Source organism: Dipteris shenzhenensis, chromosome 26 (assembly GCF_047967505.1).
Source record: "Dipteris shenzhenensis isolate YYH24624 ecotype China chromosome 26, Dip_SZ_1.0, whole genome shotgun sequence".
NCBI classification, from domain to species: domain Eukaryota; kingdom Viridiplantae; phylum Streptophyta; class Polypodiopsida; order Gleicheniales; family Dipteridaceae; genus Dipteris; species Dipteris shenzhenensis.
This window is the reverse complement of record NC_141621.1, coordinates 7,561,907-7,589,198: the sequence shown is the minus strand read 5'-3', so window position 1 is coordinate 7,589,198 and position 27,292 is coordinate 7,561,907. Positions and strand designations below refer to the sequence as shown.

The 27,292-nt window shown below is 45.6% G+C and overlaps 1 protein-coding gene across 6 annotated transcripts in view; it reads left to right on the top strand.

Annotated features, from left to right (window-relative positions):
• The window catches only part of LOC147884603 (propionyl-CoA carboxylase), a 120,781-nt gene that overhangs the window by 10,587 nt on the left and 82,902 nt on the right, over positions 1 to 27,292 (top strand). For 5 of the 6 annotated variants that reach the window (XM_087397436.1, XM_087397440.1, XM_087397438.1 and 2 more), the window contains exon 2: positions 16,999 to 17,200. In XM_087397436.1, coding sequence (XP_087253562.1) covers positions 16,999 to 17,200 — 202 coding nt within the window. Of the gene's footprint in view, positions 1 to 15,843; positions 15,867 to 15,905; positions 16,041 to 16,998; positions 17,201 to 27,292 lie in introns of those variants that run through there. The other variant, XM_087397435.1, reaches the window with a different exon arrangement.

The window sequence follows — 27,292 nt, the reverse complement described above, 5'->3', positions numbered from 1 at the left end:
GTAATTCAAAACTTTGCTTCTTGCTGCTGCAAACTGCTGTGCATTCTCTGGCCACCAACAATGGATGTGACCTCCTTGTTGCACTTTTGGACAGCCTAATGTGAGGCCCAGTCTGTTCCAGGCAACTCGACAGCCGATCTGTCTACACCTATAAAAGCCCTGTTTCTACAGACTTTGCCTGGTCCAAGATAGGTGACTAACTGCTGATTGCGCAATGTTCCAGCATGCCTATAGTCTGCCCCGCTCTGTTCTGCAGCTCAAGAAGGCTCCTGTTTGCGCAGCTTTGTCTGCTGCTGATTTCGACTTGCTGTTCTGTTGAGCCTTTCTGTACCAGGCTGGTGCTGCTCTAGATGCAGTCCTTTGATAGCGTTCCCTGATGTCATTCCTGCCCACCTCCAATACTTGATCATGTGGCAGCCATGTGGATGACTCCTTCCACCTATATCTGTCCATGTGGCATCCCAACTTGATGCACACATAGGAGGCTCTCAAACCCCCCATTCCTATTCTGGTACCATGTCCCCGCGTGCTCTCCTCATGTGAGCTAAAGGCATGATGTACATTAACTTTGAAAGTGACGAACGTTTTATTAGCTCCTCCTTTCCATGAGGTGAGAATGTTGGATGGATGCACACAAGGGTTTGGTTCTTGAACATCCCCATATAGTGGTCCAGTGAGAAGTCCACATCTATGCTTTCCCCTCAACCCGAATGTCGCATTGCAAAATTGTCAACTTCAATGACATCCCAAGAATTGTTATAACAAGATCAGCAATCTTTATTAAAAATCATCAATTTAAGAACATTAAATCAAAAGAATTGGCACCATAACATTTACCTTACAATCATGGTTATACATGCAAGCTTAGTGCTAGAGGGGGACCACATCCAGGAGGTCACCATCTATGGGAGAGTATTTTTTCTTCTCCAGTTAAGCTCTGAGATGTGCAAGCTGTCTCTTGGTCCCGTGCTTCTTGCAGAATCCATTGAACTCGGTAGTTAACTTTTCCCCTCTGTCGGTGCAGAAGGCTTTGATGACCTCCCCGCTCTCCTTCTCTACCTGGGCCTTTCAATCTTTGAATTTCTCAAAAGCCTGAGATTTCTTGGCCAGGTAGAATACTCATGTCATGCGACTGAAATCATCACACTAATAAAAGAGAATACCGCGAACTTGCGAATGAATTTGTCAACATTGGGCCGCAGATGTTGGCGTGAACCAACTCGAGCGGCTTCTTGGCCCGTGATGAGGCCTGCTGTGGAAACTTGTCCCTGTGTTGCTTGCCTTCCACGCAAGCCCTGCAAACACGATCATTGCCTGCAATCGGTGGAAGTCCATCCACCATCTTTGTCTTCTGCATCTCGGCGAGGGTGCCATAGTTGACGTGACCGAACCGCTCTTGCCACAATTTGGATCTGCCATGGTCCCCATGTACCAACAAAGCATTGAGCCGATATAGCCCATGCTCCTCGACACCTTGAGCCACCACTTGTCTGTTTGCCTTGGATGTGATAGTGACTTTGCCGTTGTCGAATAAGACAGACATATTGTACTTGTCCATCTGACTAACAGACAAAAGGTTCTTGCACAAATTCGGTATATACAGTACACCGGAAATCAACTCCTCGTTTCTTGCAGTCGTGATGAATGGAATACTACCGACACCCTTTCAGGGCATGACCGGTTATCCCCCACAATGACCTTGGAATTGGGATGCGTACCTTCCATGGTTTTGAACCACTCCTTGTTGGACATGTGCTTTGAAGCTCCATTGTCCACATACCAACCTTCCTCACCTTCTCTGACTGCATAAGCGGAGTAGTACTCAGTGATAATGAAGAGAGCACCGGTCATGACGTTTGCCGATTCGGTCTTTGGCTCCTCCTTGGACTTGGACTCCTTCTTGAGATCCGCCTTCTACTTGCAGCACTCTTTAGCAGAATGACCAAGCTTCTCACAGTAGAAGCACTTCATCTGCCTCTTTTTCTCTACATCCTCGGTCTTGCTTTTGTTCTTGGAGTCTTTGAACTTACCTTTGCCGTGCTTGTCCCTTGCCACGAGAGCCTTCTCGTCCGATTGAGTAAACAGTTTTTCCCGAGCCTCTTCCTACAATAGTAAAGGCCCCCAAGCTCCTTGAAGGTGAGGGGCTTGGTCCTCTGTCTTGCAGTGACCATAGTCACGAAACTCTTAAAACTTCGAGGTAGCTAGTGTAAAGTCAACAATGCTAGATAACTTGAATCTACCTTTTGACCAACTGCCGCAAGTTGGTCCCTTACCGCCTTGACTTTTGTCAGATGGTCATGAACATTGTCTGCCTCAGTCATGTCCAAATTGTACAGTTGATGTTGGAGCATCAGAATTTGAGATGTGTTGTGTGTTTCATACAAATCCTTCAGGATAGCCCACGCTTCTACAGACGTCTCGGCCATCTGGATGTGCGGAAGAACAGAGTCCGCCGTGGTCCCAATGATTAATGCTAGGGAGTGGGCATCTCTCTCTTCCCAATTCTTAAGCTCTTCACCGTCTACTGAAATGACAATCTTCTCCTTGTTGTCCAACATGAACAAATCTCCGGCTTTGCCTCCACCCTCATTGTTAACTTCCACAACTTCTGAGCCACTAAATGGCTCCGGATTTTCACCTCCTAGATTGGGTAATTCGACCCGTCTAGCTTCCCTGACTCTTCAAAGTTTGGGATGGTAAATGAGAGGAATCTGGAGGAGGAAGGAAGAGAAGGGGCTGAAGAGGCAACAGTAGAATCTGTGTCCTCCATCCTTGCTGTAATAAAGAACAACAAACTGTAAACTGAATTTGCAGTGGAGAACTTGACCACGCAGCAAACCTGAGTGTCAATTGGAGTCGGCTACTTGTTGAGGTACTCTGATCTAGAGCTGTAAACCTTGCTCTGATACCATGTTGGAAATAGAGGATAAAATCACTCACACCTCACTCCCGATCTAGCTCATACAACACTCAGAGAGACGGAGAGAGAGAGAGAGAGAGCAAAAAACTCAGATATATTCCTTCACAATCGTGGGTAGACAAAAGCTCAAAAGCTGAGCGTGTACAACAGCCAATAGAAGCTGCCAAGATGCTGAGCCTACTCCTCTCCCTGCGTGCTTGCTTGTGCAAGGCTTTCTGTGCAGGTGATGAGAAATGACCGGGGGGGGGGGGGTAGAGGGGGCTTTTTATAGGCCCTTGCTTGGGCTGAAGAAAACCGACCAGCAGGGGGCCGATCCCTTGCTTGCAGCACCGACCTCAAGGCTGCCTCCACCGACCAGGTTGGATGGCTTGGGCCATGCCTATAAATAGGCCCATGTGCCTAGCACATGGGCTGCTGATGCAGATCGTAGGCCCTGCCATTTCCTGCTCCATGGGTCGCGTAGAAGGCTGCGCCAATCTCCCTTGCTGCGCAGGTGCCAGCCAGGTGGGTCTCTCCCCTTTTCTTCCCCTACCCCCCTATAGTCTCCTGCCCCCTGTCCCCTCAAAACAAGGGCTCACAGGTGGGGCAGTGACTTTTCTAACAGGCTCGATAGTTATTGCACATCTGCCAGGATCCATCCTTCTTCTGGACCAAAAGCACGGGTGAGGTGAAGAGCTAGGCTGAATCAGCCCCTTTCCCAATAGGTCCTTGACCTGGTTCATAATTTCCTCTTGCTGGGCTGCACTAACCCTGTAAGGAGGTCGGGTAGGAGGGCTGCTACTAGGGATTATGTCTATCGTATGGTCTTCTGGCCTTTTAGGGGGGAACTCCTGTGGAAGTGAGTCGGAAAAACACTCTTTAAACTGAAAGAGAAAATCTGTCCGCTGCTTTTCCAGCTTAGAAAAATGAGGCTTTTCTTCTACTGACTTCTTTTTAGATGCAAACACTAAGTACGCTGAAAGGTGCTTTTTCATTACATTGCCAATGGTAGAAATAGATACAACAGGGATGGATTCTCCCTTCAGCTTAGCATCAAGAACGTGGGTCTTGCCACGGTGAGTAATTGTGATTGTTTTATTCTTTGTATCCAAAACAGCTTCAACACGAAAGTGCCAGGGTCCACAGGTGCATAGGCGGTACCTTTGGTGCACATGGGAAGCAGTCCAGCAGTTAAGAGGTATAGGTGGTGCACCAACCCTTGCAACCAACTGGTGTCAGGAGCACATGGAATAAACAGGAGTACACCTCCCTCCTTGTAATCTTTCAGTTTGCCTTTAGGGGTGAGGTTATCATAAACGGGGGGATTGTAAAAAGGGCAGAGTCCTCATTGCTCCCACATTTTGAGCCATTCCACCCGTACCCATGGTGGGGTTAAACATTCCGGGTCCCACTCCCTGTATCTGTGGCATATTCCAAGGATTGCCCATCATCATAGGCATACCTGTTTGCATCCCAGGCTGCATCCCAATGTTTGAGTATATCATATTGGCATTTGCGGGGGGGGTGGGGGATTCCACCCATCATTTGCTGCTGAAAATTCTGCATACCGGGCTGCATCCTGCCCACATATATGCCTGGCATTCCGGGCCCTTCAGTTAGCTGTCCGACCATTACCTGAAAAAACTGATCCCCCTCCAAAGTATCCTGGATGAGGGAGGACTTGCTGTCCTTGATTGACTAAGCGGCAATTATTGGCATTACCTGCTACAAGAGTGATTGTGGGCATCTCTAGTGGTTGTCCACTGAAAGATACATGCCTGTGAGTCTTCTTATGCTTCTTTTGCTTCTAGGAGGAGCAATAATAGTAGGAGGAGCTTGCATAATCTCCATGAAAGTCTGCTGCAATTGTGACAGGGCTCCCAATGCTTTTTGCATTTGCAACTGGAAAAGGGCGTTGGGATCAAGCTCCTCTGCCTCATCTACCTCATCCTGGGAGTCCTTAGTGGCATGCTTAGGAGAAACAGGCTGTGCGCCACTATTTTGCTCCGCATCACCCCTGTTGATGCTATGCTCCTCCTCAAAACTCTCAAATGCTCTGTCTTCCTCTTGCCCCTCCTGCTCGGAGATGGTCAACAACCTCTCACGGTGTGACATGCTTGCTGAAATTGATGGCTATAGCAAAAATGGCAATGAAAGTGTCCTTCACCCAACACTACCAAGGCCAACCTCTATAGGAAGATGGTGACGATCCTGGCAGTGGAACCACTGAAACCGGCCTTCAAGAAATTGAAGGATAGTAATCTTCCTCTACTCAATCATAAACCTCATAAATAGCCACAATGCAAGTTTCAGTCACTTTAGTCACTTAACAATACTTAGAAATAAACTTCAACAACAACGGGAAGTCTAGAATACCCCTGCTTAGAGAAAACAATACACAATACACCCATGGGTCCCAAATGCCTTGGCGCCCCTTTTGGTATTTATTTAATTCTTCTAAATGGAAATGCTTTACACCAGGGGCTCATCCCCGCACTATTCCTCTCTACAAATCCTCTGTCTTCCTTCTGGGCATTTAATCCAAGTGCACTACTAGAATCCAACTGGCAAGGCAATCTTAGGCATTTACTTCTGACCTAACCCAATTGATAGTCATCGAAGCATCCAAACCACTAACAAACTGTGCTCAAAGCAGCCTCAAGGCTATCACATGCATCTATACTGTCCTTGAGCCTTTCCCTAGGAACACCCTTGCCTCTAGGTGCTTGCTAGAACCTGAGAGAGAGATAGCAGAAAGTATTGCAAAACACCACACATGCACTACAAAATGCTTCAAAGTAAGAAATGCAAAAAAATGGAAGTCCAAATCCAAATACCTGATGTTCGTGGCAGAGGGGCGAGCTTTGTTCCTCGTGCCTATCCCCTGTTAGGCCCACAGCAAGGTTTAGGAGTCTTCCAGCTTCCAAGAAAAGAGAAAAGGAGCAGATAGAAGGCGAAAGGGAGGACAAGAAAGAGTTGTAGAGGACAAAAAGCTGCCATATCTTCCTCGAAGCTTGTGCTCCAGGATCTATGCCAGGAAAACCTCCTCAAAAGTGTGCCCTCCTCGAATCCCATTCCCAGAAAAGTCCGTACAGTCTCCTAGATAAATGCGTCAACAGTCCGTACAGCTGTACGGACTGTCTATACTGTACGGACTATTTGTACAGCTGCCTCGGGACTCATGCCTGCAGCCTTGGGCTGTGTGTAGCAGTGAAAAAGGGAAAATAAGCCAGGCAAAGCGTGAGGAGTGCAGGCAACAGCCAAAAGAGGAGGAAAGAAACTGAGCCTGACGTTGAAATCTGCCCAGAATGCTTCTACTAGGCCTAGAATGCTGCAGGAGGGTGAGGGGAGAGAGATGGTAGGTGGGAGAAGGGCATGCACCTGCATGCATGACACTTGGCCCTTCATTAAATCTCTAACGCACGTGACCAAGGACAACGTTGGTTGTCCTTGGGCCCAGCTTTTAGATCCCTCTGTAGTGCCTTTGCCTTGCCCTATGACCTAATGGTACACCTAGACTTTGCCCGTAGGAACTTCTAGGAAGTTTGTACTTCCTTTAGCCAGTCCCTCACGGCCAAACTATTACTAGACTCAACCACGGAGTAATCAGTCCTTTGGGTTAAGTTATAAAATACTTTACATCACTTTCCACATCCCCGTGACACTTCCTACTAGAAAGGTGGGGATGGGGCACTGCACAAGGGAGTGATTTGCTTGCGGCCAAAGGTTCAGCTTAAGCAAGCTTAGTACAAGATCTTGCAACAGTGCGCTAGCAGGCTTTGATTTCCCAGCTAGCCTTTGGTTGGGCTAGTGCCATACAATTAATTCACATCCATTGGATAATTCTTTAGCATGGAAAATCCCTAGTCATTTTTTAATCCGCCTTAGTTTTTACTAACCTTTATATCTATTCTGCAGAAGTGGTTTACACATTTACTATTGGAATCATTTTTTTTATTTTGACACTTATCATACAGATCCACTTTTATTCACTTATTATCAGTAGGTGAGGAGTAAGTTTCACATGGTGGGCTTACTCTCCACCATGTGGTCTTACCCTCTGGGTTAGGGGTGGGCCACACACACATACTTTTTTTTTCTTTTTTGTGGAATCTTTGAGTCATTATATTACAAAAAAAGCTATCCCATAAAGGGAGAGCTATAATACATCAAGAGAAAATCTCATTGTAGGACAAATATACGTCATGATCAAAGACACGAGATTGCAAGCAATTAAAAAGCGATTGCTGCAAAGAGTATCTGAAGAAAGAGAAATTGGAAAAAACAAGATCACCAAAGACCCTATGATTGCGATCCTTTTAGAGAGTCCAGAGTGCCCAGTACCGAACCCAAACAAAAAAGAAGTCAAACTCCTGTCTGGGTGGATGTACACCAAAAAGCCAGAAGAACTTGCCAAAAGCAATCTGAGGAAACCGAGCTCTCAAAATCCAAAAGAAGTCCAAAAAAGCACAAGAGGAAGGACAATGCCAAAAGAGATGACACACACACACACACACACACACACACACACACACACAAATTTTTTGATTAGTAAATGTATCTCACAGAAACACTTATTTCTTTACACACACACACACTTTTTTTTTTGGATGAAAACTTTTGATTGATTATATTACAAGAGTAGCAACCTCAAAACGAGGCAGCCAAAAGTACATCAACTGAAAATCTTAGTGTATGCTAAATATACATCATGATCTATGTTATAGTTCTTGTCTGTTCATAAAGTCCAGAGTGCCCAATAGCGAACCCAAACAAAGAAAAGATGAAACTTTGGTCTGGGTGGATGAAAACCAAAGAGCCGAAAAGACTAGTCGGGAATCTCGCTTGCAGGCGCTGGCGAAGAAGATCGATGAACTCACGAGAATATGAACAAAACCAGAATAAATGAGGCATAGTCTCCTGAGGACTCAAGCATCTGTGGCAACGAGCAGGAGCAATGTGTCTATGGGCCAACATTTGTCTAGATGGAAAAATGCCCAGAAGCACTCGCTAGAAGAAAACCTGTTGTCGAAGAGGTGTTTTATAAGCCCAAAGCTGCTTTAATCTCTTTCTCCACCACTTGGCTGTGCGATGCATTCACCAAATAGAATTGCCTTTCTCTGAAACCCAAGGTTGAGGCAAAAGGATTTTATACAATGCAGGCACTGTAATCTGAGATAGCCTCAAAGGGCAAGAAGAGGACCCTGGTGAAGTCAAGGTCCAATCCTCCAACCTGTCCTGAAGTTCCAGAGGAGGAATCGGAACAAACCGTGAAAGTATATAAGCAATTTGTTGCCACAAAGCACGATAATGAGAGCCCATGCCATACTGTGTAGCTGCCAGAGAGAAAGGTAGCACAGAGCCATCATCCTGAATAACAAGTGATGCCCTTAAAAGAAACAAAATAGGGACGACGAGGTTCCTGTAAAGCCAGTGGAGACTGAAAAACTGTTGACCAGTGAATGCTTTCAGCTCGCAAAGAATTACCCAGCAAAGACTCTCGACCATTCCATTCCAGATGAGAGAGGACGTGCTTCCAATCAAGAAGCAAACTGGAGACCAAAGGGGGCAACCAAGCAAAGTGCCATCGATGCGGCCAAATAAGAAATTCCCGTAATTGATTTGCCAATGACCAAAGGCATAAATACTTATATGTGTAATTAGAGATCTAATCATAAGAGCCCAAGGCTGATCACCTTGCAGGAAATGCAACAACATTTTTCTACTCTGAGCAAGGATGTGCACTTGGATATTCATGATGTTCAAACCACCATGCATCTTAGGAGAACAAAGTTGATGCACTGAAAGCAGTCTGATACTTTTTCTGCCATGTTTGGAACGCCAAAAGATTTCCATAATGGCAGACATGAAAGAAGCAAGATTTGCGTGAGTGAACATGATCAAAGGAAAGTAACATTGAATATATGCCACAAGGATGGATTGTACTATTCGAAGCCGAACATGCAAAGGCCAGGTTGCCAATTTCCAATATTCTAGCTTTTTCCGAAGCTTGACCATCACCCAATTAGTTTGTTGACGATGAGTGAGACCCCACCCCAAAGGGTAACCAAGATAATGAACAATCTGAGTGGATGGAATGATTTCCTTGGCCCACAAAAGACTATGCTAGTCTTTAGAATGCAATGGGAGCAGCTTGGACTTTTGAAAATTGACATGAAGACCAGCTGCCAAACCATAAACAGATAGAGCCTGCATCAAAGCAGAAAGATCATTCTGCGTATTCTTCAAGGTAAAGAAAGAATCATCAACATAGGCTTGGCTGCGATTTGCATCCAATTCCAAATCATAAAGGGAGCTTGTAGCCACGAGATGATCAATATATTGCAGCATGGGATGGATAGCAATGGCATATAATAAAGCACTAAGGAGACATCCCTGACGGACCGAACAACGAAGAGTCCACTCATCAGAGAGATCTCCAGAAAGAATGCAAGTTGCATTGTTGTCCCTATAAAGCCAATAAATAATTTGCTGCATTTTTGTTCCAAACCCCCAAAGCTCGGATTATTTGCCAGATGAATTCCCATTGAATTGTATCAAAGGATTTTGCAATATCCACCTGTAAGAGCAGAACATCCTGATGTGTGTATTTGGCATATTCAATCCCAATATAAGCATTGGCAATATTATATGTGATATGCCTATGGGGAACAAAGGCATATTGCGAAGGATGCAGCCCATCATGCAGATAACCTTTAATACGATCAACAACCATTTTGGCTATGATCTTGTAAATAACTGGCATGAGCGTTATTTTCTCCAATCAGTGAGCAAATCACATAACTGCTTTTTTGGAAGGAGCTTGACAAGTCCTTTTTTCCATGACATAGGCATTTGCTGATTTTCCCAGGCTGAATTGACGATTTGCAGCAAAGTCTGCTTGAGGATATCCTAGAAAGCAAGAAAAAATTCCACAGTGAGACCATCCCATCCCGGAAATTTCTGTTTGCCACAGAATTTAATAGCATTTGACAATTCTCTTTCAGTGAAAGGAATTTCCAATTCCAAGGCCTGAGCAATGGGATGGACGTGCTGCAAAAGAAGCTAGCGGGGAGACACAACCTGAGGAGAAAGAATGTCCACATGCCCAAAATGAGATGAAAAGTGCTGCACATAAAAACCAACAAGCTTTGAGCGAGATGAGGACCAAAAACCATGAGGCATCTGGGATCCAACAAATATTGGCAGCTTGTCTTTTGTAATGCAGACTTTTAAAGAATTGCTTGGAAGAGCAACCTTTATCCAAAAAAGCCCTTTGTCTAGATCGGGTCTCCCATTTAGCAAGCTTTCTTCGATCATTCGATTCGAGACAAAATTTAGCCTGGCATAATAGCATGCTTTCTTCTAAAGATAAAGGCCGAAGATGACTGAGGTCTGTCAAACTTTGGCAAGTGTATTTGGCATGCTTCACGGTCTCCCGTGTGGCCTGCATGTAAGATTTACCATAATCCCGAATAACAGCTTGCATTTTTGCAACAAAAGCCTGCCATGCATAATCCTAATCAATGTGCATCTGATGAGAAAGAGGCTGAATCGCATTAGAAACCATGGCTTTAAAATCAGCATGGTCAAGGTAACCATTATTTACCAATAAAAGGCGTTTGCAAGCCAATCTATCATCTGGAAAGTCATGCAAAGAGAGCCTCAGCCAAAGAGGAGCATGATTAAAGTATATGAAAGCATGGCCTATCCAAAGCTGACAAGTGAAGGCATTAGAATGCTGTGGATCAACCCGATACCATTTATCCAAGCGTGCTAGATATGAAGATTGAGAATTACGCTGAAAAGCCTGGAAGCATGGGCTGCAATTCCTTCCAAAGATCAACGAGAGACAATTGAATCAAAAGATCAGACCATGCCTGCTTTTCAGAAGCCAACATGTGAGTGTGGCCTGAGGTATTATCTCCTAGTTGTGGGGCATTATTGAAATCGCCACAGATAAAAGCATAATGCTGCTAGGGATATTTATGCATGGCATCCCAAACCAAAGCTCGATTCTCGGAAGATTGAGGAGCATATACTGATGCAAATTCAAAGATGTCGCCTTGAATGAGGCATTGTCCATCGACCATGGTGATCATTGAAGGCCACAATAGGGTGAAGATCATGCTTAACTAAAAACCTACCCCAGAGAAAGAGTGCTCTCCAGCATAAAAAATGTCATAACCAGCAAAATGTCCAGATTATCCAGCATACATATGCTGATTATGCTCTTGCAGAGCCACTATATTAGGCTGCAATTGGCATATATACAGCCAGACCAGTTTCCATTTTCGAGCATCACACAAACCCTGTACATTCAAAGTGACACATTTGAGATGATCAAGCATATTTACAGATATAGGACAGGTATGTACAACAGCAAAAATGCCTTCTATATTTTGCATTTCCACCTCAGTATCCGGGCCTCGGCTTGGAGAAGAAAACTCAGCCTGAGGAGAAGACAATAATGCAGCAACTTCCTCTTCTGGAAAGAGGGTACGATTGGCTATCACCTCAGCCCAAGTCAAACCAATACCAGAATCCTCAGCCGGTGTTTTGAGTTGAGATGAAGCACCATTCCAAGTTCGGGAGGGCAAAGGTCTCCTAGGTGAAAGACTTTTCTTGGGGTTTGCCAAGCATCATTCAAAGTTTTTTCCTTTGCTTGAGGATGAGAGGCCGAAGACACAGAAGGAGAAACATCACCATTTGAAGCAACCGGTGCTTTCCCTTTGTCTTGGACAACGAAAAAATGTTTCACCCCCTTAGTCTTCATCAAAGAGGGGGCAGTAGAAGTCTGCTCGGAGGCGGAGACAAATCAGCCTGCACTGACATTTTTGGAGTATGTGAAGGGTATTGCAAAGCCATACGCCCAAACTTCTTGCATTCAAAGCAAGCACCTGCAAAGAGACCCCATTTCAGTTTATAGAAGGCACTGCCCATTGAAACTTTATTCACTGTAACCGAATAAGAGTTTGGGGTTGGATTATCTTTGTCCCACAAAATATAAAATCTGTTTGAATTGCCATTAGGCTGTGGTGGACAGACCACTTTGCCAAGAGATGCTGCATTTTTTGGCAAAAGAGAAGCCAAACATTGGGGGAAGTCCACAAATTCCACCCAGACAGGGCATCTGTGTCGGATCAATGCCTGATAGGCTCTGGTGGGAGACTAGGGCAACACATGAACCATGTGCCGCCCATAGAAAAGAGGAGAGTGCTCCAATAAAATCTGCTTGTGCTCTTCATCTGCCATGATCACTTAAAAAAAACCCCTTGCTGCATAATGAACTTTTTTGACATAGCAACCACCCAGGGTTCTAGTCAACCAGTTACTAGCATCTGCAGCAGCAGGCATACGTCTTGGAAAAAAGATAATGATGGCATGCTTGGCATATTCTTTGACTAGATCAAAAATATCATCCACTTCCACCATAATGCCTGTGGTGGGAACTGAATCCTTCCAACTTTTTCGGGTATCTTCAAAACCCTCATGCATCACCTCGTATACAAGTTGAGCCTCTGCAGAGGCATGAAAGGGGTCATTGTGACCCATGACCTGCTTTTGCTTTTTGCTTTGGACTGATCTTTCTTTTTAAAAAGTCTTTGCATATGGACAGTCTGCCATTTTCTGAAGGTAAAGAAAGTGAAATATATATAGAGCAACGAAAGGAGAAAGTATAAAGGACTGCATAGGAAAAAGAATCTCTGCAAGAGGTCACAGAAAGGGCAAAGATAGCTAGGGAAAAAAGTAGGGATGGAGGAGTAAACTCAGGGGTAGACAGCTATGAAACCGAGAGGGCTGACAGCAACAACAAGAAGAAGCAGCGTACGGAAGTAGGATTGTACGAAAACAGCAAATGAGCACGGAGCTGTAGACAGGGCCTGCCCGAAACCTGTACGAAATTGCAGTAGGGCTTGTACGGAGGCCATACGGAACTGCAGGCGGAACTGTATGGAGGCAACGCGACCAAAACTGTACGGACCTGCAAATCGGGTCCTGTACAGAAGTACGGACAGCGTACGGGCGCTGTATGGGGGCCGTACAGATGTACAGACGGAAGGGGGGTTGTACGGAGGCCTTGACGGGGATGTATGGGCAGAGGTCGCTTCTCCTCTCTCTCTCTCTCTCTCACACACACACACACACACACACACACACATGTATACTTCCCCAACTATGAATTATTCTTTTAAGTAACCTCCCGCGAAATCTCTCCTTTACACTATCTTTTTAATCAACCCACACACCAAGCACATTAATCCTCCCATACCTTTACTAATCCCTTCTCAACCCATGCACTCATTCGCTCCTTAGTCCACTTGTGACTTAAACTTTATATATATATATAAAATCTAAGAATCCATATGGTTGTCTATATTCCTAGGTAAAGAGAAAACAAGCCGGGGAAAACAGGCATTACCTGTCTACCCAATCGTAACTATGATGTTCTAACATCTAGTTTGTTTGGATGGTGGTATATGATGTTCTAACATTTAGTTTGTTTGGATGGTGGTAGGTAAGTGGACATTGACCTCGGAACGTGGACTGCTTGAGGATTCGACATCTTTGTTCAATATCGTGTTTGTCAAACTCAATATTATTGAAAGTTCTTAATTTTGGTGAACTTTTTTGCAAACTTTGGTTATTGCATTTTTCAACTTAGATGCCTTAAATATTTTTTTCTTATATGTTTCCCTTTAAATTTGTTTTTTAATCCAATTGATGGAATTAATTATATGGCTTAATTATTGATGGGACTTTTTAATCTAAACACACATGGGATCCCTTTACGTTTTCCCGTTCAGTTTGCAAGGGTTGCTTCTTAGCTCCCCTCCTGCTTTTATTTGTGGCAAAGGCATTGGAATATTTCTTGAGATCTTAGGGAGTAGGCCTTGAGCGGATGTGCCTTCCGAATTTCCAAGTGGAGTTTCTCGACTCTTGAGTTTACAGACGAGAAGACACTCTTCTAGAGTGGAGAGTTTGGAGGGGGCCAGGGGAGCACTGGAGATATATTGTGAGGCCTTGGGGGCCAGGATTAACTGGGCCAAATCAGTTGGGTTTCTTATAGCAATTGAGGAGGTCGGGAGATCTTGGATTTGGGGGCCGCACGAGGCTATATGGGGATTGTGCGTGGTACTGTGAGATACCTTGGTTGCCAAATGGGCATTGATATTTCAGTGGAGCAGTAGATAGGCCCCATCTTAGAGAGCCTTCGATGCAAGCTTCTATATTGGAGCTTTGCTAAACTGTCTCTAGGACGTAGGACCCTTGTGGTCAACCGGTGTCTTCACAAGGGGTGCATGGGATATAGCTTAGGCACCTTGTGCGCAACTTCATATGGGTAGGATCGGACGGTACACAAAACACTAGAGCTAGGGTGGCTTGATAGAAGACCATACACTCAGGGAGGACTTAGCATCATTGTCTCGAGATGGAGAGTAGAGCCCTCTTGGGCAAGTTGGTGATATGAGGCCTCACACGCAATTCTAAGCCTTGGAAGCTCTTGCTTCAGCGAGGGCTTCTCAGGAACATCCCTTGTACAGGAGGTCAATGGTAGCCATCCCACAATTGGATCTTCTTAGACAACCCCCTTAGAGGGAAGGGCTCCCCCCTTGATGCGGAGCCTTCTCAGGGTTTGGCAATGCTTATCTGGAAGCCTCATTTGGGCCAGCCCTTCTTGCCCCGAGGAGTTAGAGCGACCTCCTCTTACTTGGCATCCGGAGGTCAAAGATTAGAAGGGGTTGATGCTTGGGTAGAGAACACACATCGGATGGGCCCTTCGGAGCTTGGTGCTGCCTTCTCGTAGAGATAGAGGCACGTGTGCAGGTGCTTTTGGCACTTGAGGGGAGTAGGCATTAGGACGGTGGAGATCGAGGTAGAATTCCCATAGTCATGGTGGAAGGGCCTTCAAAGGGTAGTAGATCCGCCCCATTGGTATGGATAGCTTTCTAGGACCATGTGCAGCTCTGAAAGGAGTGGATGAAACATCCAGGAGAGAACATGACTCTACTACGTATCGTCGAATGCAAAAAGCCCCATCCGAGTCATGACCCTCGAAGAAGACCTAAGGCCCTGTAGGAGATAGCCAAGCAACTGAGCCGTAGGTCATAAAGAAGGGTGATCTATGAAAAGTGCATAAGATCCCGTTTCCAACAGAAGTATTGAGTATGGAGTAGTGGGTTTGACACCAAGGTGTCTCCTTAAGAAAGCTTTTTGCATTTTCTCAATATCATTCCATGTAGAGGCTGAAATGCTGCCTCCCCATACTTCCACTCCATATAATACTGTCTGCACTACATATGCATCAAACAATACATTTCGAATTTTCCAGTTCCTAGTGTCGGTGTGCCTGCAATCATTCTCAAGCTGGTAGTACTTCCCCCAACCAGTGTCCATCCTTCTATGTATACATTGCCACCATCTGTGATCTGCCGGGATATCAACCCCTAAGTATTTGAAGGTGCTGACATACTCAATGATCTGTCCATCAAAGGTGATCTCAGGGGGATGTTTTGGCTGATTGGTACAGACTGCCATCATCTTTGTTTTTCCGACATTTACTTGCAGCCCGCTTTCCCTACAAAAAGTCTTAAGCACTTGTAAAAGTTTGTGCATAGATTCCGGATCGTATGCAAAAAGAACGACATCATCTGCGTATAACAACAATAGCACTGTTCAAAGCCCCAATTGCGGTCCTTGCAACCCTTTCTCTACTACAAATTCATTGAGAGAGAGAGAGAGGGAGGGGGCGTGAGAGAGAGAGAGAGAGAGAGAGTAAAGGAGGATTTTTAGGAGAAAGAGAGAGAGACTGGGGATTATGTGGAAGTTAAACTCTAGTTGCATGTGGAATATGTCCAAATATGGGAGAAAGAATTTTTGGAAAATAAAAATCGTAATTTCAATTCTTGAAGATGAGTTTCATTACTAAGGCTACCTTTCAGGCAGGCCAAAAATAAAAAAATGTGTGATAACTTTATAGATTTGAAAAAATGATTTTTATGAGGAAAACTCGGGCATTTACCTTCTTGTTGGTGATCGGACACAAGCTGCATCCTACACGCCGTGCTACAATCTGAAAGAGGCACCTTCTTGTGGATCAAGATAAGATGTGATGGCCTTCAATTGCACAGTCCAGCTGGTACAACTCCACTTAAGTCCCTGAAATTCTGTTGTATTCATATATGAAGACCAGAGCTTTTGGAGTGTTGATTTATGATAGCGGTTGCAAAGACCCAAAGAGAAACCCAATAGCTCGATTGGAAACGTATAGGTTTAGTTGCCACTTTTGTTGCCTCTGAGTTAGCATGGGAGCCATGTGTAGATCTAGACTGTCATTGCATAGTCCGATGACCATCATTGTCATGTTTTGTTCTACTTCCATTCCAGTAGTCACTCACCTTTCCTCCATGGGGGGCTGTTAGGAAATGGAGTCAAGATGAGTCAGTTTGGTGTGTTCTAGTGAGTTCTAGTCTAGTGTGTCCTATGGATGCCACGTGTCACATTGGGAGCTATCCCATATGCATTGGTGTTCATATGTATGTGTGTGCTCTATATAAGAGCTGTACTTGGCTAGTGTCAAATCAATCAAGTAACAAGCCTTCAAGCTCTTTGGTCTACATGTGAGTACTTTCATTTTGGTTCATTGCTCTTGTCATTTCATTTCCATTTCATTATGTCTCTCTTTGAGTATCACTCTCTCTCTCCCTAGCCTACCCTCTCTCTCTCTCTCTCTCTCTCTCTCTCTCTCTCTCTCTCCACTATGTGCCTTCAAGATAATACCATCAACAATAGGTTTAAATGAGTATGCTTCTTTATGAAAACCTGTTCTCTGCAAGGCCTTTGTATATGTTTATTTATGGGACCTGTTTTTCTTGATGTCTATACATTCTTCATGATATTGTGACGCGAGTTGTCACTTCACACGACTTGGTTAGGCAAAGTAATGTAATTGGATGACATTTGAATGATTCTGTTACTATTGCTCTTTGAAAGAGGAGTGAATATTGTAATTTTGTCCTCGGATAGAAAACCCATTTCTTTGTCTTCCTGCGGCACTGTGTCTATTATCAATGACTCTTTTCTGTTGTCTACTGCAGAGGGAAAATCCCATACAACATAAGAAGCTGGTTCGAATAGGCTGTGGAGCAGGCTTTGCAGGAGATCGGCCTGCTGCTGCTCTGAAGCTACTTTCACAAGTGCAAGAGATGGATTACCTTGTTCTTGAATGTTTGGCCGAGAGGACATTGGCTATTCGCCATGAAGCAATGATGTCTGGAGGCAAGGGCTATGACCCTCGAAGTAAAATATCTATGCTGAAACCTATATCATGCTTAATGTTTGTTCAAGTCCACATTGCTATTATCTCCTAAATGCAGGTTATCTAAAGCATACATTGGGTTTTTGTAGTGTGTGTTCATGGTTGCTTGAGCAGATTACTTCCTTTTAACAAAGCACATGCCTTCCAATGCTGGTATGCATGGAGTTTATTGAAGTTTATATGTGATTATGTGCTATATTCAAAGTACTATGTGCATAATGCAAAGTGCTATATGCAGAATGCAAAGCAGTATGTGCCATATTTAAATTGCTATGTGAAAATTTTAAAATTTTTAAATAAAAACGTGTGGTTATTTGCTAAAATTTAAAATTTCAAATAAAACATATGCTCCACTTGATACAACTACTTGCTAGAAGACAAAGGGGAATGATGATGTGGCACAGGGATTCACATGCATCTTACAAAGTGTGCTTGTGAAGGGGTTTACAATAGTGCTTACAAGGGGTATAATGCCATGTGGTACTCTTTTAACTAGGCTAGTTAACCAAAGTTAAATAAACTCAACCATGCTGAGTTTCTAAGTGCCATGTGGCAATGAATGGAAACCTTAATATAGAAAAGTGTAGAGATAAGGCTATGTGCAGAGATGTCCACAGTTGTCTGGAGAGGCATTGCTTTTTTGTGAAGAGTCGCTGCACAGGAGCCTTGGAGACGTGTAGAAGGCCCGTGATGGTCTGTCCTGTTCGTGGTAGCTACTGGAGCTATTAAGCGAGTTGTAGGTCGTGTGTGGGCTAGACGTTGAGAGCTCGTAGTTGATGGTCATTGGGCTTACAGAGGGAGCTGCTCATTGGTGCTTCTAGCTCATGGAGGCTTGCGTATGATGGTTGATGAAGTAGTCTTAATGCTATAGCCTGATCTACACGCAGTGCATGGGTGTTTACTAAATGATGACGAGTATAAAGACAAGAATACAACACTGCATGTATGAAGTTAACCAAGCACAAACCTGAAGAAACGAGGACTGCTCGAAAATTTTATAGGAGTTCGCTTTATGAGAAGGGCTTAACACAATGACAAAGGCAAAATGAAAATTAAAATACAAGACAATTATATGGAGGGGAAACTCCAAGACCTTAACCCTTACTCTAGTGCATGGAATAAGCTTTCAAATCAAGCATATTCCTAACTACTTCTGTCTTCTAAACTTAACATCTTTTCATTCAAGACCTTAAGAGTAAACTATTGATAGAATACTTTCTTAAATTCTACACATGTTTTAGGAGCTTTTCCTGCAACCTTTTGTGCACTCCATGAAACAGCTGCCATGTCTATGAGATGTAGACTCACCATCCGTAGCTTGGAGGATTCTTGAAACTTCTCAGTACGAAAAGTCACATCAGATTGGTGTATCAACTCTATAGCGTTCTCCGTTTGTCCATAGGCTTTTTCACAAGTGATGAAGCAAACAAACTTGCCGCCTCCTTTTAAAAAAAATTTTGGGCAAAGAAAGGAACCCTCTATTAATGCTTGAAAGATTTCATACAAAACAGCGGGCCCAAAGGTGCCAAGTATGTAAAAACTGGAAAAAGGCTGAAAGAAGAAAAACCAGCCTATTCTAGAGAAACCCAGCTCACTTTCTAGGGGATCTTTGGACAGGGGCTAACAGCCATGTGGGGGGACTATACAACTAGTGAATCCCTCACGAAGTGAATGTGTAGAAGATTCCTGCAGGCCAAGCCTTGCAGAAACGAGCGCGCCTCATAACAGTTGCCTTGGAGCCCGGGGTCCCACACTCCCAGGTGGAGCGGAGGGTGTAGATGATATCCTGCCAGATGGCGACCAATGTAGCCGAGGGTGGGACCGGATGCTCACCCATCACCAGACTACAGCGAGCAACCCAAATGTTCCATGCCGTGATACTAGCTACTACCTCCCTTACGTTGTCTTCCGGAGGAGAACGAGGATCGGGGTTATTAGGAGGGACCGCGTCATGGAGCTCTATCCTCTGAATGCTTTGACCCTGCATCTGGTAAGCTGGAGAGACCTCATCAATCTGGAACGCGTGTCCTCTCTCAGTCAACTAGGCCACCAACCTCCAGGTGTAATCCCTTTGAAGGCTCTGCATGCGGGTCATAATCTTGAGGGCCCCTATCCAAATCTTTGCTGCGCTACGAAAGCTCCAGAGGCAATGAGGGATCATCTCAAAAAATCCAGCAGAGCAACAATGACACTGCCTCTTCACCCCATCTGCTCCAACCACGGGCCAATGGGCAAGCTCCGTGGTGGGCGGCCATCCAAAAGAAGTAGGAGATCATCCTCGGCCACAAACTGGACCATGACTGCATCCAAAACTTGGAACGGACCTCTCGGGACACTCTCTGGGCCACCCAATGCCTTTCACTCGAAGGGGTCCAAATCGACGAGTCCATTTGAAGACTTCTACCAATCCGTGTGGTGTAGGAAAAGAAGGGCACCTCGTCCACCTGCTTGGCAAGGTCGATCTTGGAGGGCCGAAACCACTCTCTCGGATCCCACTAAACCTTCCTCAAGGGCCTACTCTCCCAAAGCCAGAGGCACCGTCTTGGGCATCCTGCTCTAGGATACTGGGAGATCAATGTGCCACTCCTCCCCTAATCGTCCCACCACTCTGATCATCTACCAATGAATCCCATCCAGACTCCCATCAATCTTTGGGTCTCTCTCAGTGAGTGCCTGAAGTAGGCCTCTAGGGCCTACATGAAAAAAACCCGGCTACGTGTTGCCTCGTTGCATCATCATCCTCAAGGGGACTCCAGTCCGAGAAAACTGACCCAACCATCTGTTGTCCATCCACATGCGAAGTCCCTCCCACCAGGACTCAGGGATGGCTAGGTCAATCTCTCTCATCCACTGCCCTGCCCCTTGCAAATGCGCTAAGGCGCCAAGCCTCGGTGCTGCCTCCATGGGTAGTTTGCTCCATCTGCCAAAGGAGCCCAACCAATGTGAGTCCACTGATCCCTGATCTTTGGGTGCCAAACGAGGGGCTGACGCTCAAACTCCTCTCTACGGTGGGGCTGAGCACGAATGAGGCCCCCTGATAATCTTTGCCAGACCCTATTGAGGCTCCTCATCAGGGGGAACCCTTCCCCGTTGGGAGGACCTCTGAGAAGATCCATTTGTGTGAATGCTGCCACTGCCACCCAGTGCGTGGGGTGTTCCTGAGAAGCCCTCTCTATAAGAGGAGCTTCTAAGGCTCTGCACCTAGGGTGAGGCCGTGCACAACCAACTTGTCCAAGAGGGCTCTGCTTTGCATCTCCGAGTCAATGATACCCAAGCCTCCCAATGCCTACGGCATGATCACCGTCTGCCAAGTGATCCGGGATCTAGTATTCCTCGTGCCGCCCGATCCTGCCCAAAGGAAGTTCCGAACCAACCGTCGAAGCTGCCCAATGCATCCTTTGTGAAAACACCAGAAGGAGGCGATATACCAGGCCATGGCAAGAAGGACCTGGTTTGCCACTAAGGCATGGCCCGATAGGGAGAGTTTGACCGAGCTCTAGTAGAGAAGCTTGCCCGAACACTCTGGAGGACCAGGACGATTTGCTGCTCTATTGTAATATCAATACCCATCTGGCATCCAAGGTATCTCGCTGTTTGGCCTCGCGGTATCCAGCGGAAGCCAAAAGTCGCTCCCCCACTCTTGAATCTCCTGTGTCTGCCTGCTCAGAGCATGTGAAGAAACTTATGTATTTTGTCCAGTTGATCTGCGCACCCGAGTCATCATTGGATATAGCCAGGCTCCCTTGACTCTCTCCAAGTTCACTGCGGTGCCCTCTATGTACAAGGCCGTGTCATTTGCAAACTCAGAGTCTAGCAGCCCCTCCTCCTGTCTGATTGGGAGTCTCAACCCTGTGAGGCTTGCCACCTGTGATCTCAAGTAGTATCCCAAAGCATCAAAAAAGAGATTGGACTTTTCACACCATAAGATTCATATTATGGACACATTAAAAAGATAGAAACCATTACATGCACAACTACTAAAGGTACATAAGCTCTTGATAAATACAAATGACAAAATTAATTTAGTCCTAATGCTTGGAAGTGAGGAGCAAGTGATGATAGCATGAAAACCATGGTATAGCATACATACATGTGGAAGATAGACTATGGTCTACAAGTGTGAAACTAATATGCATCATGTACATCTTTAAAGCTAATGTAGAACATCTGATTCAAGACATCCATATCCAAATGGATGTCAAAATCAATTTGATAGGTAGCATGTAGCATTTATGGTTATCATTGAGCATACTTGCACGCACAAATGTACATGTAGTGAACTTCATCACACTCACTAAAAGCCACACACACATACATATACACATATGGAAACACATGCACATGCACATGTGCACACACTGAGATACACAATACAAGTTGGATTTTATGAACATGCATATGTGCACACGTGTCAAATGTATATGTAAACAAACTCTATGTCATTGTGTAGTGCTCAAGAGAAAAGCTTGGTTGAGGAGCTCACAACTATTCACAAACTTTTATCAAGGGTTTTGAGAGCGAGTAGTCCGTGTCTGTACGTTGGTTACTAGGGTGGACACCGGCTCAATGCCAATCTTTCGTGCCGACTTCATCATGAAGGAGACTTCCACCTTGAGCAAATCTGCACACTTCTGGAGTAGCCAGTAGTATGCCTGATCAATCTTTGCATCAAGCAGCAATCTGATAACCCCTACCACCAAACCTCACATCGAGGGGCTGACCCTACTTGCCCATGATGCCACACAGCAGTTGAGTCAGTTCAGCATTGCCTTTGGGAGTGCAGACGGGCGAGGACGATTTGGAAGGGTCTTGCTAGGAATCTTTGTATTTTTCATAGAGCACCCTTCTTCATGACGTGGGGATCAATGGCATGGTTCTCTCTCACTGGCCTTGAGGTGTTTTTCGAGGGACATGACTCAGATTCAGCCTTCATTATACTACGATACTTTGTGGACTCTTGTTCCCTTCAGGATGTTCCTTTCACTCCTTTCAGAGCTGCTCATGCCTTGGTAAACACATCATGGGAGATTTTGGCTAGGATTACAGCATGGCAAAAATGGAGGGCCAGATGTACGGAGGCGATAGAGGGTTCACAAGTTCATCCCTTCCAGTCTATGGCAAGTATATGGACTAATACTATACATACTCTGATGGCCATTTGGTTGAGCATGCAGGGATCCTTCATGGAAAGAGAAGGTGTTTGTAAGAGGGAGATGGAGAGTTGGACATAGGGTGGAAAGAGAAGGGTTTTGTAAGAGAGAGGTAGGGGGTGGGACATAGGGTGGAAAGAGAAGGTGTTTGTAAGAGAGAGGTAGAACTTGGACAGAGGGTGGAAAGAGAAGAGTTTTGTAAGAGAGAGGTAGAATTTGGACAGAGGGTGGAAAGAGAAGGGTTTTGTAAGAGAGAGGTAGGGGGTTGGACATAGGGTGGAAAGAGAAGGTGTTTGTAAGAGAGAGGTAGGGGTTGGACATAGGGTGGAAAGAGAAGGGTTTTGTAAGAGAGAGGTAGGGGTTGGACATAGGGTGAAAAGAGAAGAGTTTTGTAAGAGAGGTAGAATTTGGACAGAGGGTGGAAAGAGAAGGGTTTTGTAAGAGAGAGGTAGGGGGTTGGACATAGGGTGGAAAGAGAAGGTGTTTGTAAGAAAGAAAGAAAGAAAGAAAGTGTATTATTGTCCACTAAAGGCCAAAATGGGCCCATGGGACATCAAGAACTCTGCATACAAGATAGCACAAAATCAACGTGCCACAAAGAAGAGGCATCGTCGAATATCATCTAAGTGCTACGCAATACAATGCAAGTGAAAGTACATAATGTCAAATCTGAGCCTAAATACAAAGTAAACTAGATGCAAGGAAACCGCCCCTGGGTGCAAAATTGGGGGATGAGTACAATATGCCAATGCAAAGATACAAGTCCAGGTGTCACGGAGTCTGAGAACCAAAATAATACTGGAAATCCTGTCCATCGACTCTGCCTCTTGCTATGAGAGTACAAATCTGAGCAAAGGTGAGGTGAGCGGCTGGTGGGGCGAGATCTCCATGAGTAAGTCTCCTCCGAAAAGCTGCCATCATCCTGGATCGTCTGGAGATGAAGCGACGAGTACGTCCCCTATGTAACAAGATCCTGCGGCGTCTACAAACCATCTCATATGTACATCCACAGGGTGGAGGCATGTGTCTTGTGTGAGCTCTGACCTCCTCGTGCTCCTCCTGGTCTCTGTCCTCTGGTATAGCGTGTGCCTGAGCTCTATCAGGCTGGGCTCTATCACGCTCCGGTCTGTGCTGATGGTCTCTGAGGTAGTCTCGTCGAAGCATAGTGGCCTCCCTGACATAAAGAGCTAGGCAATGCTGATCCTCGTAGTCCATCACTCGTGAGAGAGGTCCAAAGCCATCCGTGAAGAGACAGTGGAATCTACCTCTGAGCTCATAATATAGCGGGCATCTGCAAATGAAGTGCTCCTCTGACTCCACCTCTCCCATGGTGCAACAAGGGCAGATCCTGGTCTCTCGGCCTGGTCGCCGTCCATCCTCCATGCGTCGCATCCTACCAGTCTCTATCTCGAGCTAATGCGAAGAGACTCTAAGCTGGCCAAGGGCAATCCTCAGTGAGTGGGACATGTGGATACCTGTATAGCCTGGTGGAATGACAAATCCATCCTCTGAGATCCGAAGGAAGTGGTCACGATATGTGGCCATCTTCGTCGGAAGCTGCGTGGGATAAATCCAAGTGCGATACGTATGAAGCTGCAGCAAGTTTGCTCTCGTGACCTGGCTAAGCTCGTGGCGAGTCAACTCGAGATGAGGGGCATCTATGCTGTATCGGAAGGGAGGTAGTCTATCCATGTCTAGTCCAAGAGAGAGGTAGGAGTTGGACAAAGGGTGGAAAGAGAAGGTGTTTGTAAGAGAGAGGTAGGAGTTAGACAGAGGGTGGAAAGAGAAGGTATTTGTAAGAGGGAGGTGGAAGTTGGACATAGGGTGGAAAGAGAAGGTGTTTGTAAGAGGGAGGTGGAGAGTTGGACATAGGGTGGAAAGAGAAGGTGTTTGTAAGAGAGAGGTAGGGAGTTGGACAGAGGATGGAAAGAGAAGGTGTTTATAAGAGGGTGGTAGGGGGTTGGACATAGGGTGGAAAGAGAAGGTGTTTGTAAGAGAGAGGTAGGAGTTGGACAAAGGGTGGAAAGAGAGGGTGTTTGTAAGAGGGAGGTGGAAGTTGAACAGAGGGTGGAAAGAGAAGGTGTTTGTAAGAGGGAGGTGGAAGTTGGACAAAGGGTGGAAAGAGAAGGTGTTTGTAAGAGGGAGGTGGAGAGTTGGACATAGGGTGGAAAGAGAAGGTGTTTGTAAGAGAGAGGTAGGGAGTTGAACAGAGGGTGGAAAGAGGTGTTTGTAAGAGGGAGGTGGAAGTTGGAGAGAAGGTAGAAGGAGAAGGAGTTTGTAAAACAAGATGAAAAGGGGAGGCTGTAGTTAGAGAGAGAAAGTGACACAGAGTGAAAAAGGGAGGCCGCATTTAAAGGGTGGTCATTTAGAGAGAGATAGTGGCACGGGATGAAAAAAAGGTGGTCACACTTAGAGAGAGAAAGTGGCTCAGGGTGAAAAATGGAGGGCTCACTTAGAAAGAGAAGGTGACACTCGGGTGAAAAGAGAAGGACCCATTTAGAGAGAAAAATTAGCACCAAGGGGAGAGAGGAGGAGCCATGTAGAGAGAGAAAGTGGCACTAGGGGCAGAGAGGACCCTTGTAGAAAGAGAAAGTGGCCCTCACTCAGAGGGAGAAGATGTCACCAGGAAGGAGAAGGACTAGGAGGGTGTTTTCTCATTGATCATGGTACCTCTTGATGCGTGACCCATTCACCGGTGCAGGTAGGAGTCTGCCTTCCAGAGTGGCCAAGTAGACTCTGCCACTTGGGATAAGCTTGGCAATGAAAAATGGACCTGTCCAACCACTCACAAACTTAGGTTTGTGTTTGAGAAACTTACTGGAATACAAGAGTACTAAATCTCCGACCTTGAAATTTCTTTTTCTGAGGTTCCGGTCATGCCAAGCTTTTTGTCGCTTCTGCCAAACTTCTTGAGCTAAAACTGCTTCACGTCGATGCTCTGCCAGTGCTTCCAAATCCCACAAGCGTTCCATTGTGAAGGCTTCAAAGTTGTCATTTTTGTCTGGAAGAATCCTGTGAGTGTCAAGATGAAATTCATAAGGCATAACGGCCTCTAGTCCATAGACCAGCTCGAAGGGTGAATGGAAGTATGTCGTCCCAATCGGCTAAAGAATTTAGGCAAAGTCGATGCACGATCCCGCACATTGTGCGATTTGAGCTCTCAGCTAGACCATTGGCACGTGGGTAATAGGGAGATGAAAATTTGTGAACTATTTGTAGCAGGTGAACTAGTGCAGCAATGGTGTCATTTAGGAAGTGAGACCCTCTATCACTTATCAACTCAACAGGACAACCAAACTGAGAGATGATCTGGTCATATAGAAATGTGGCTACTACCTGGGCTGTACAGTTCTTGACTGCCTTGGCTTCGACCCATTTGGTTCCATAGTCGGTGGCAAGCAGAGCATACTTGTTCCCTCGGCGTGTGGCAGGAGAGATGGGTCCAATGAAATCCAATCCCCAGCGATAGAAGGGAGGCACCGGAGTGAATGGTTTGAGAGGGAGGTACTCACGCCTTGTAGGCTTGGGGCCCGCTCGTTGACATGAATCACATCTGGTCACATGAGCATGGCAGTCGCGGAAGAGCTTGGGCCACCAGAACCCTGCTCGCATGATCTTCCGAGCAGTAGCATCTGAGGCCATATGCCCTCCACCTATGCCAGCATGTGCCTCTTTAAGAATGGATTGTGTCTCGTGCGGAAGCACACACCGTCTCAAGATCTGATCCTTCCCGAGCTTGTACAATTGACCTGCAATCAACTTAAAAGGAGCAGCTTGAAGGATCCGTTTGCGTTTCTCTGTTGGAGTTAATCCTGGAGGAAAGCCACCTGTAGACAAGAGGTGTACTATGTTGGCATACCATGGTGGGAAGCAGTCCACCGCAAATAGGCATTCATTAGGTAGTGCCGTTATTCCGAACAAGCCCGCATCGGGTAAGTCATCGGTGATACCACTGGCTAGTTCCTCGGAATGTAACCTGGACAAGTGGTCTGCAAGTTGATGCAGTCTCCCAGCCCTCACCACAATGTCGAATTCAAATTCTTGAAAAAGAAGAATCCATCTGCTTATCCGGCCACCAAGAGTAGGCTTATTCAATAAATACTTAAGAGCTTAATGATCAGTGATGATCACAAACTTGTTGCCCAAGAGGTAGTGACGATACTTGGTCATGGCATAAACCATGCCGAGGCCCTCCCTTTCTGTGGTACTGTAATTGCGTTCTGCGCCATTGAGTTGTCGACTCGCGAAGTAGATCGGCAAATCAATCTTGGTATCCTGGTTAGGTTGAGCCAGTATAGCACCTGCTGCCCACCCACTAGCATCCACATGGACATGAAAAATTACATCCCAATCGGGCTGCCTGAGGATGGGGGCCTTCATGAGGCGATGCTTCAGATCATCAAAGGCTAGTTGTTGTGGGGTGGCCCAAACGAACGATCGGTCTTGATGTAGGAGTTCTGTCAGTGCAATAGCAATGTCGGCATAGAAACGTATGAACCTTCGGTAATATCCTACATGCCCTAAGAAGGACTTCACCTCTTTGGGTGTACGAGGGATGGGCAATGAGATGATCACCTCTACCTTTGCGGGATCCATGGTCATGCCCTCAGCAGAAACAATATGACCAAGGAGAACACCTCGGAGTGCGAGAAAGAAACATTTGTCAGGGTTCAAACACAAGCGCACTTCTCTGCACTTATCAAAGACCCATCTCAACTTATGTAGATGATCATTTTGTATGGCCGGATCAAGATGGGAGGCCGATTTACCATTAAAAACGGAGAAGTCATCTAGAAATACCTCAAGAAACTTGCCGATATTCTCTTGAAAGAGTTTGGTTACAAGTCGTTGAAAGGTTGCCGGGGCATTACATAGTCCAAAGGGCATCATTTGGTAGGCGTATGTTCCCCATTGAGTGACAAA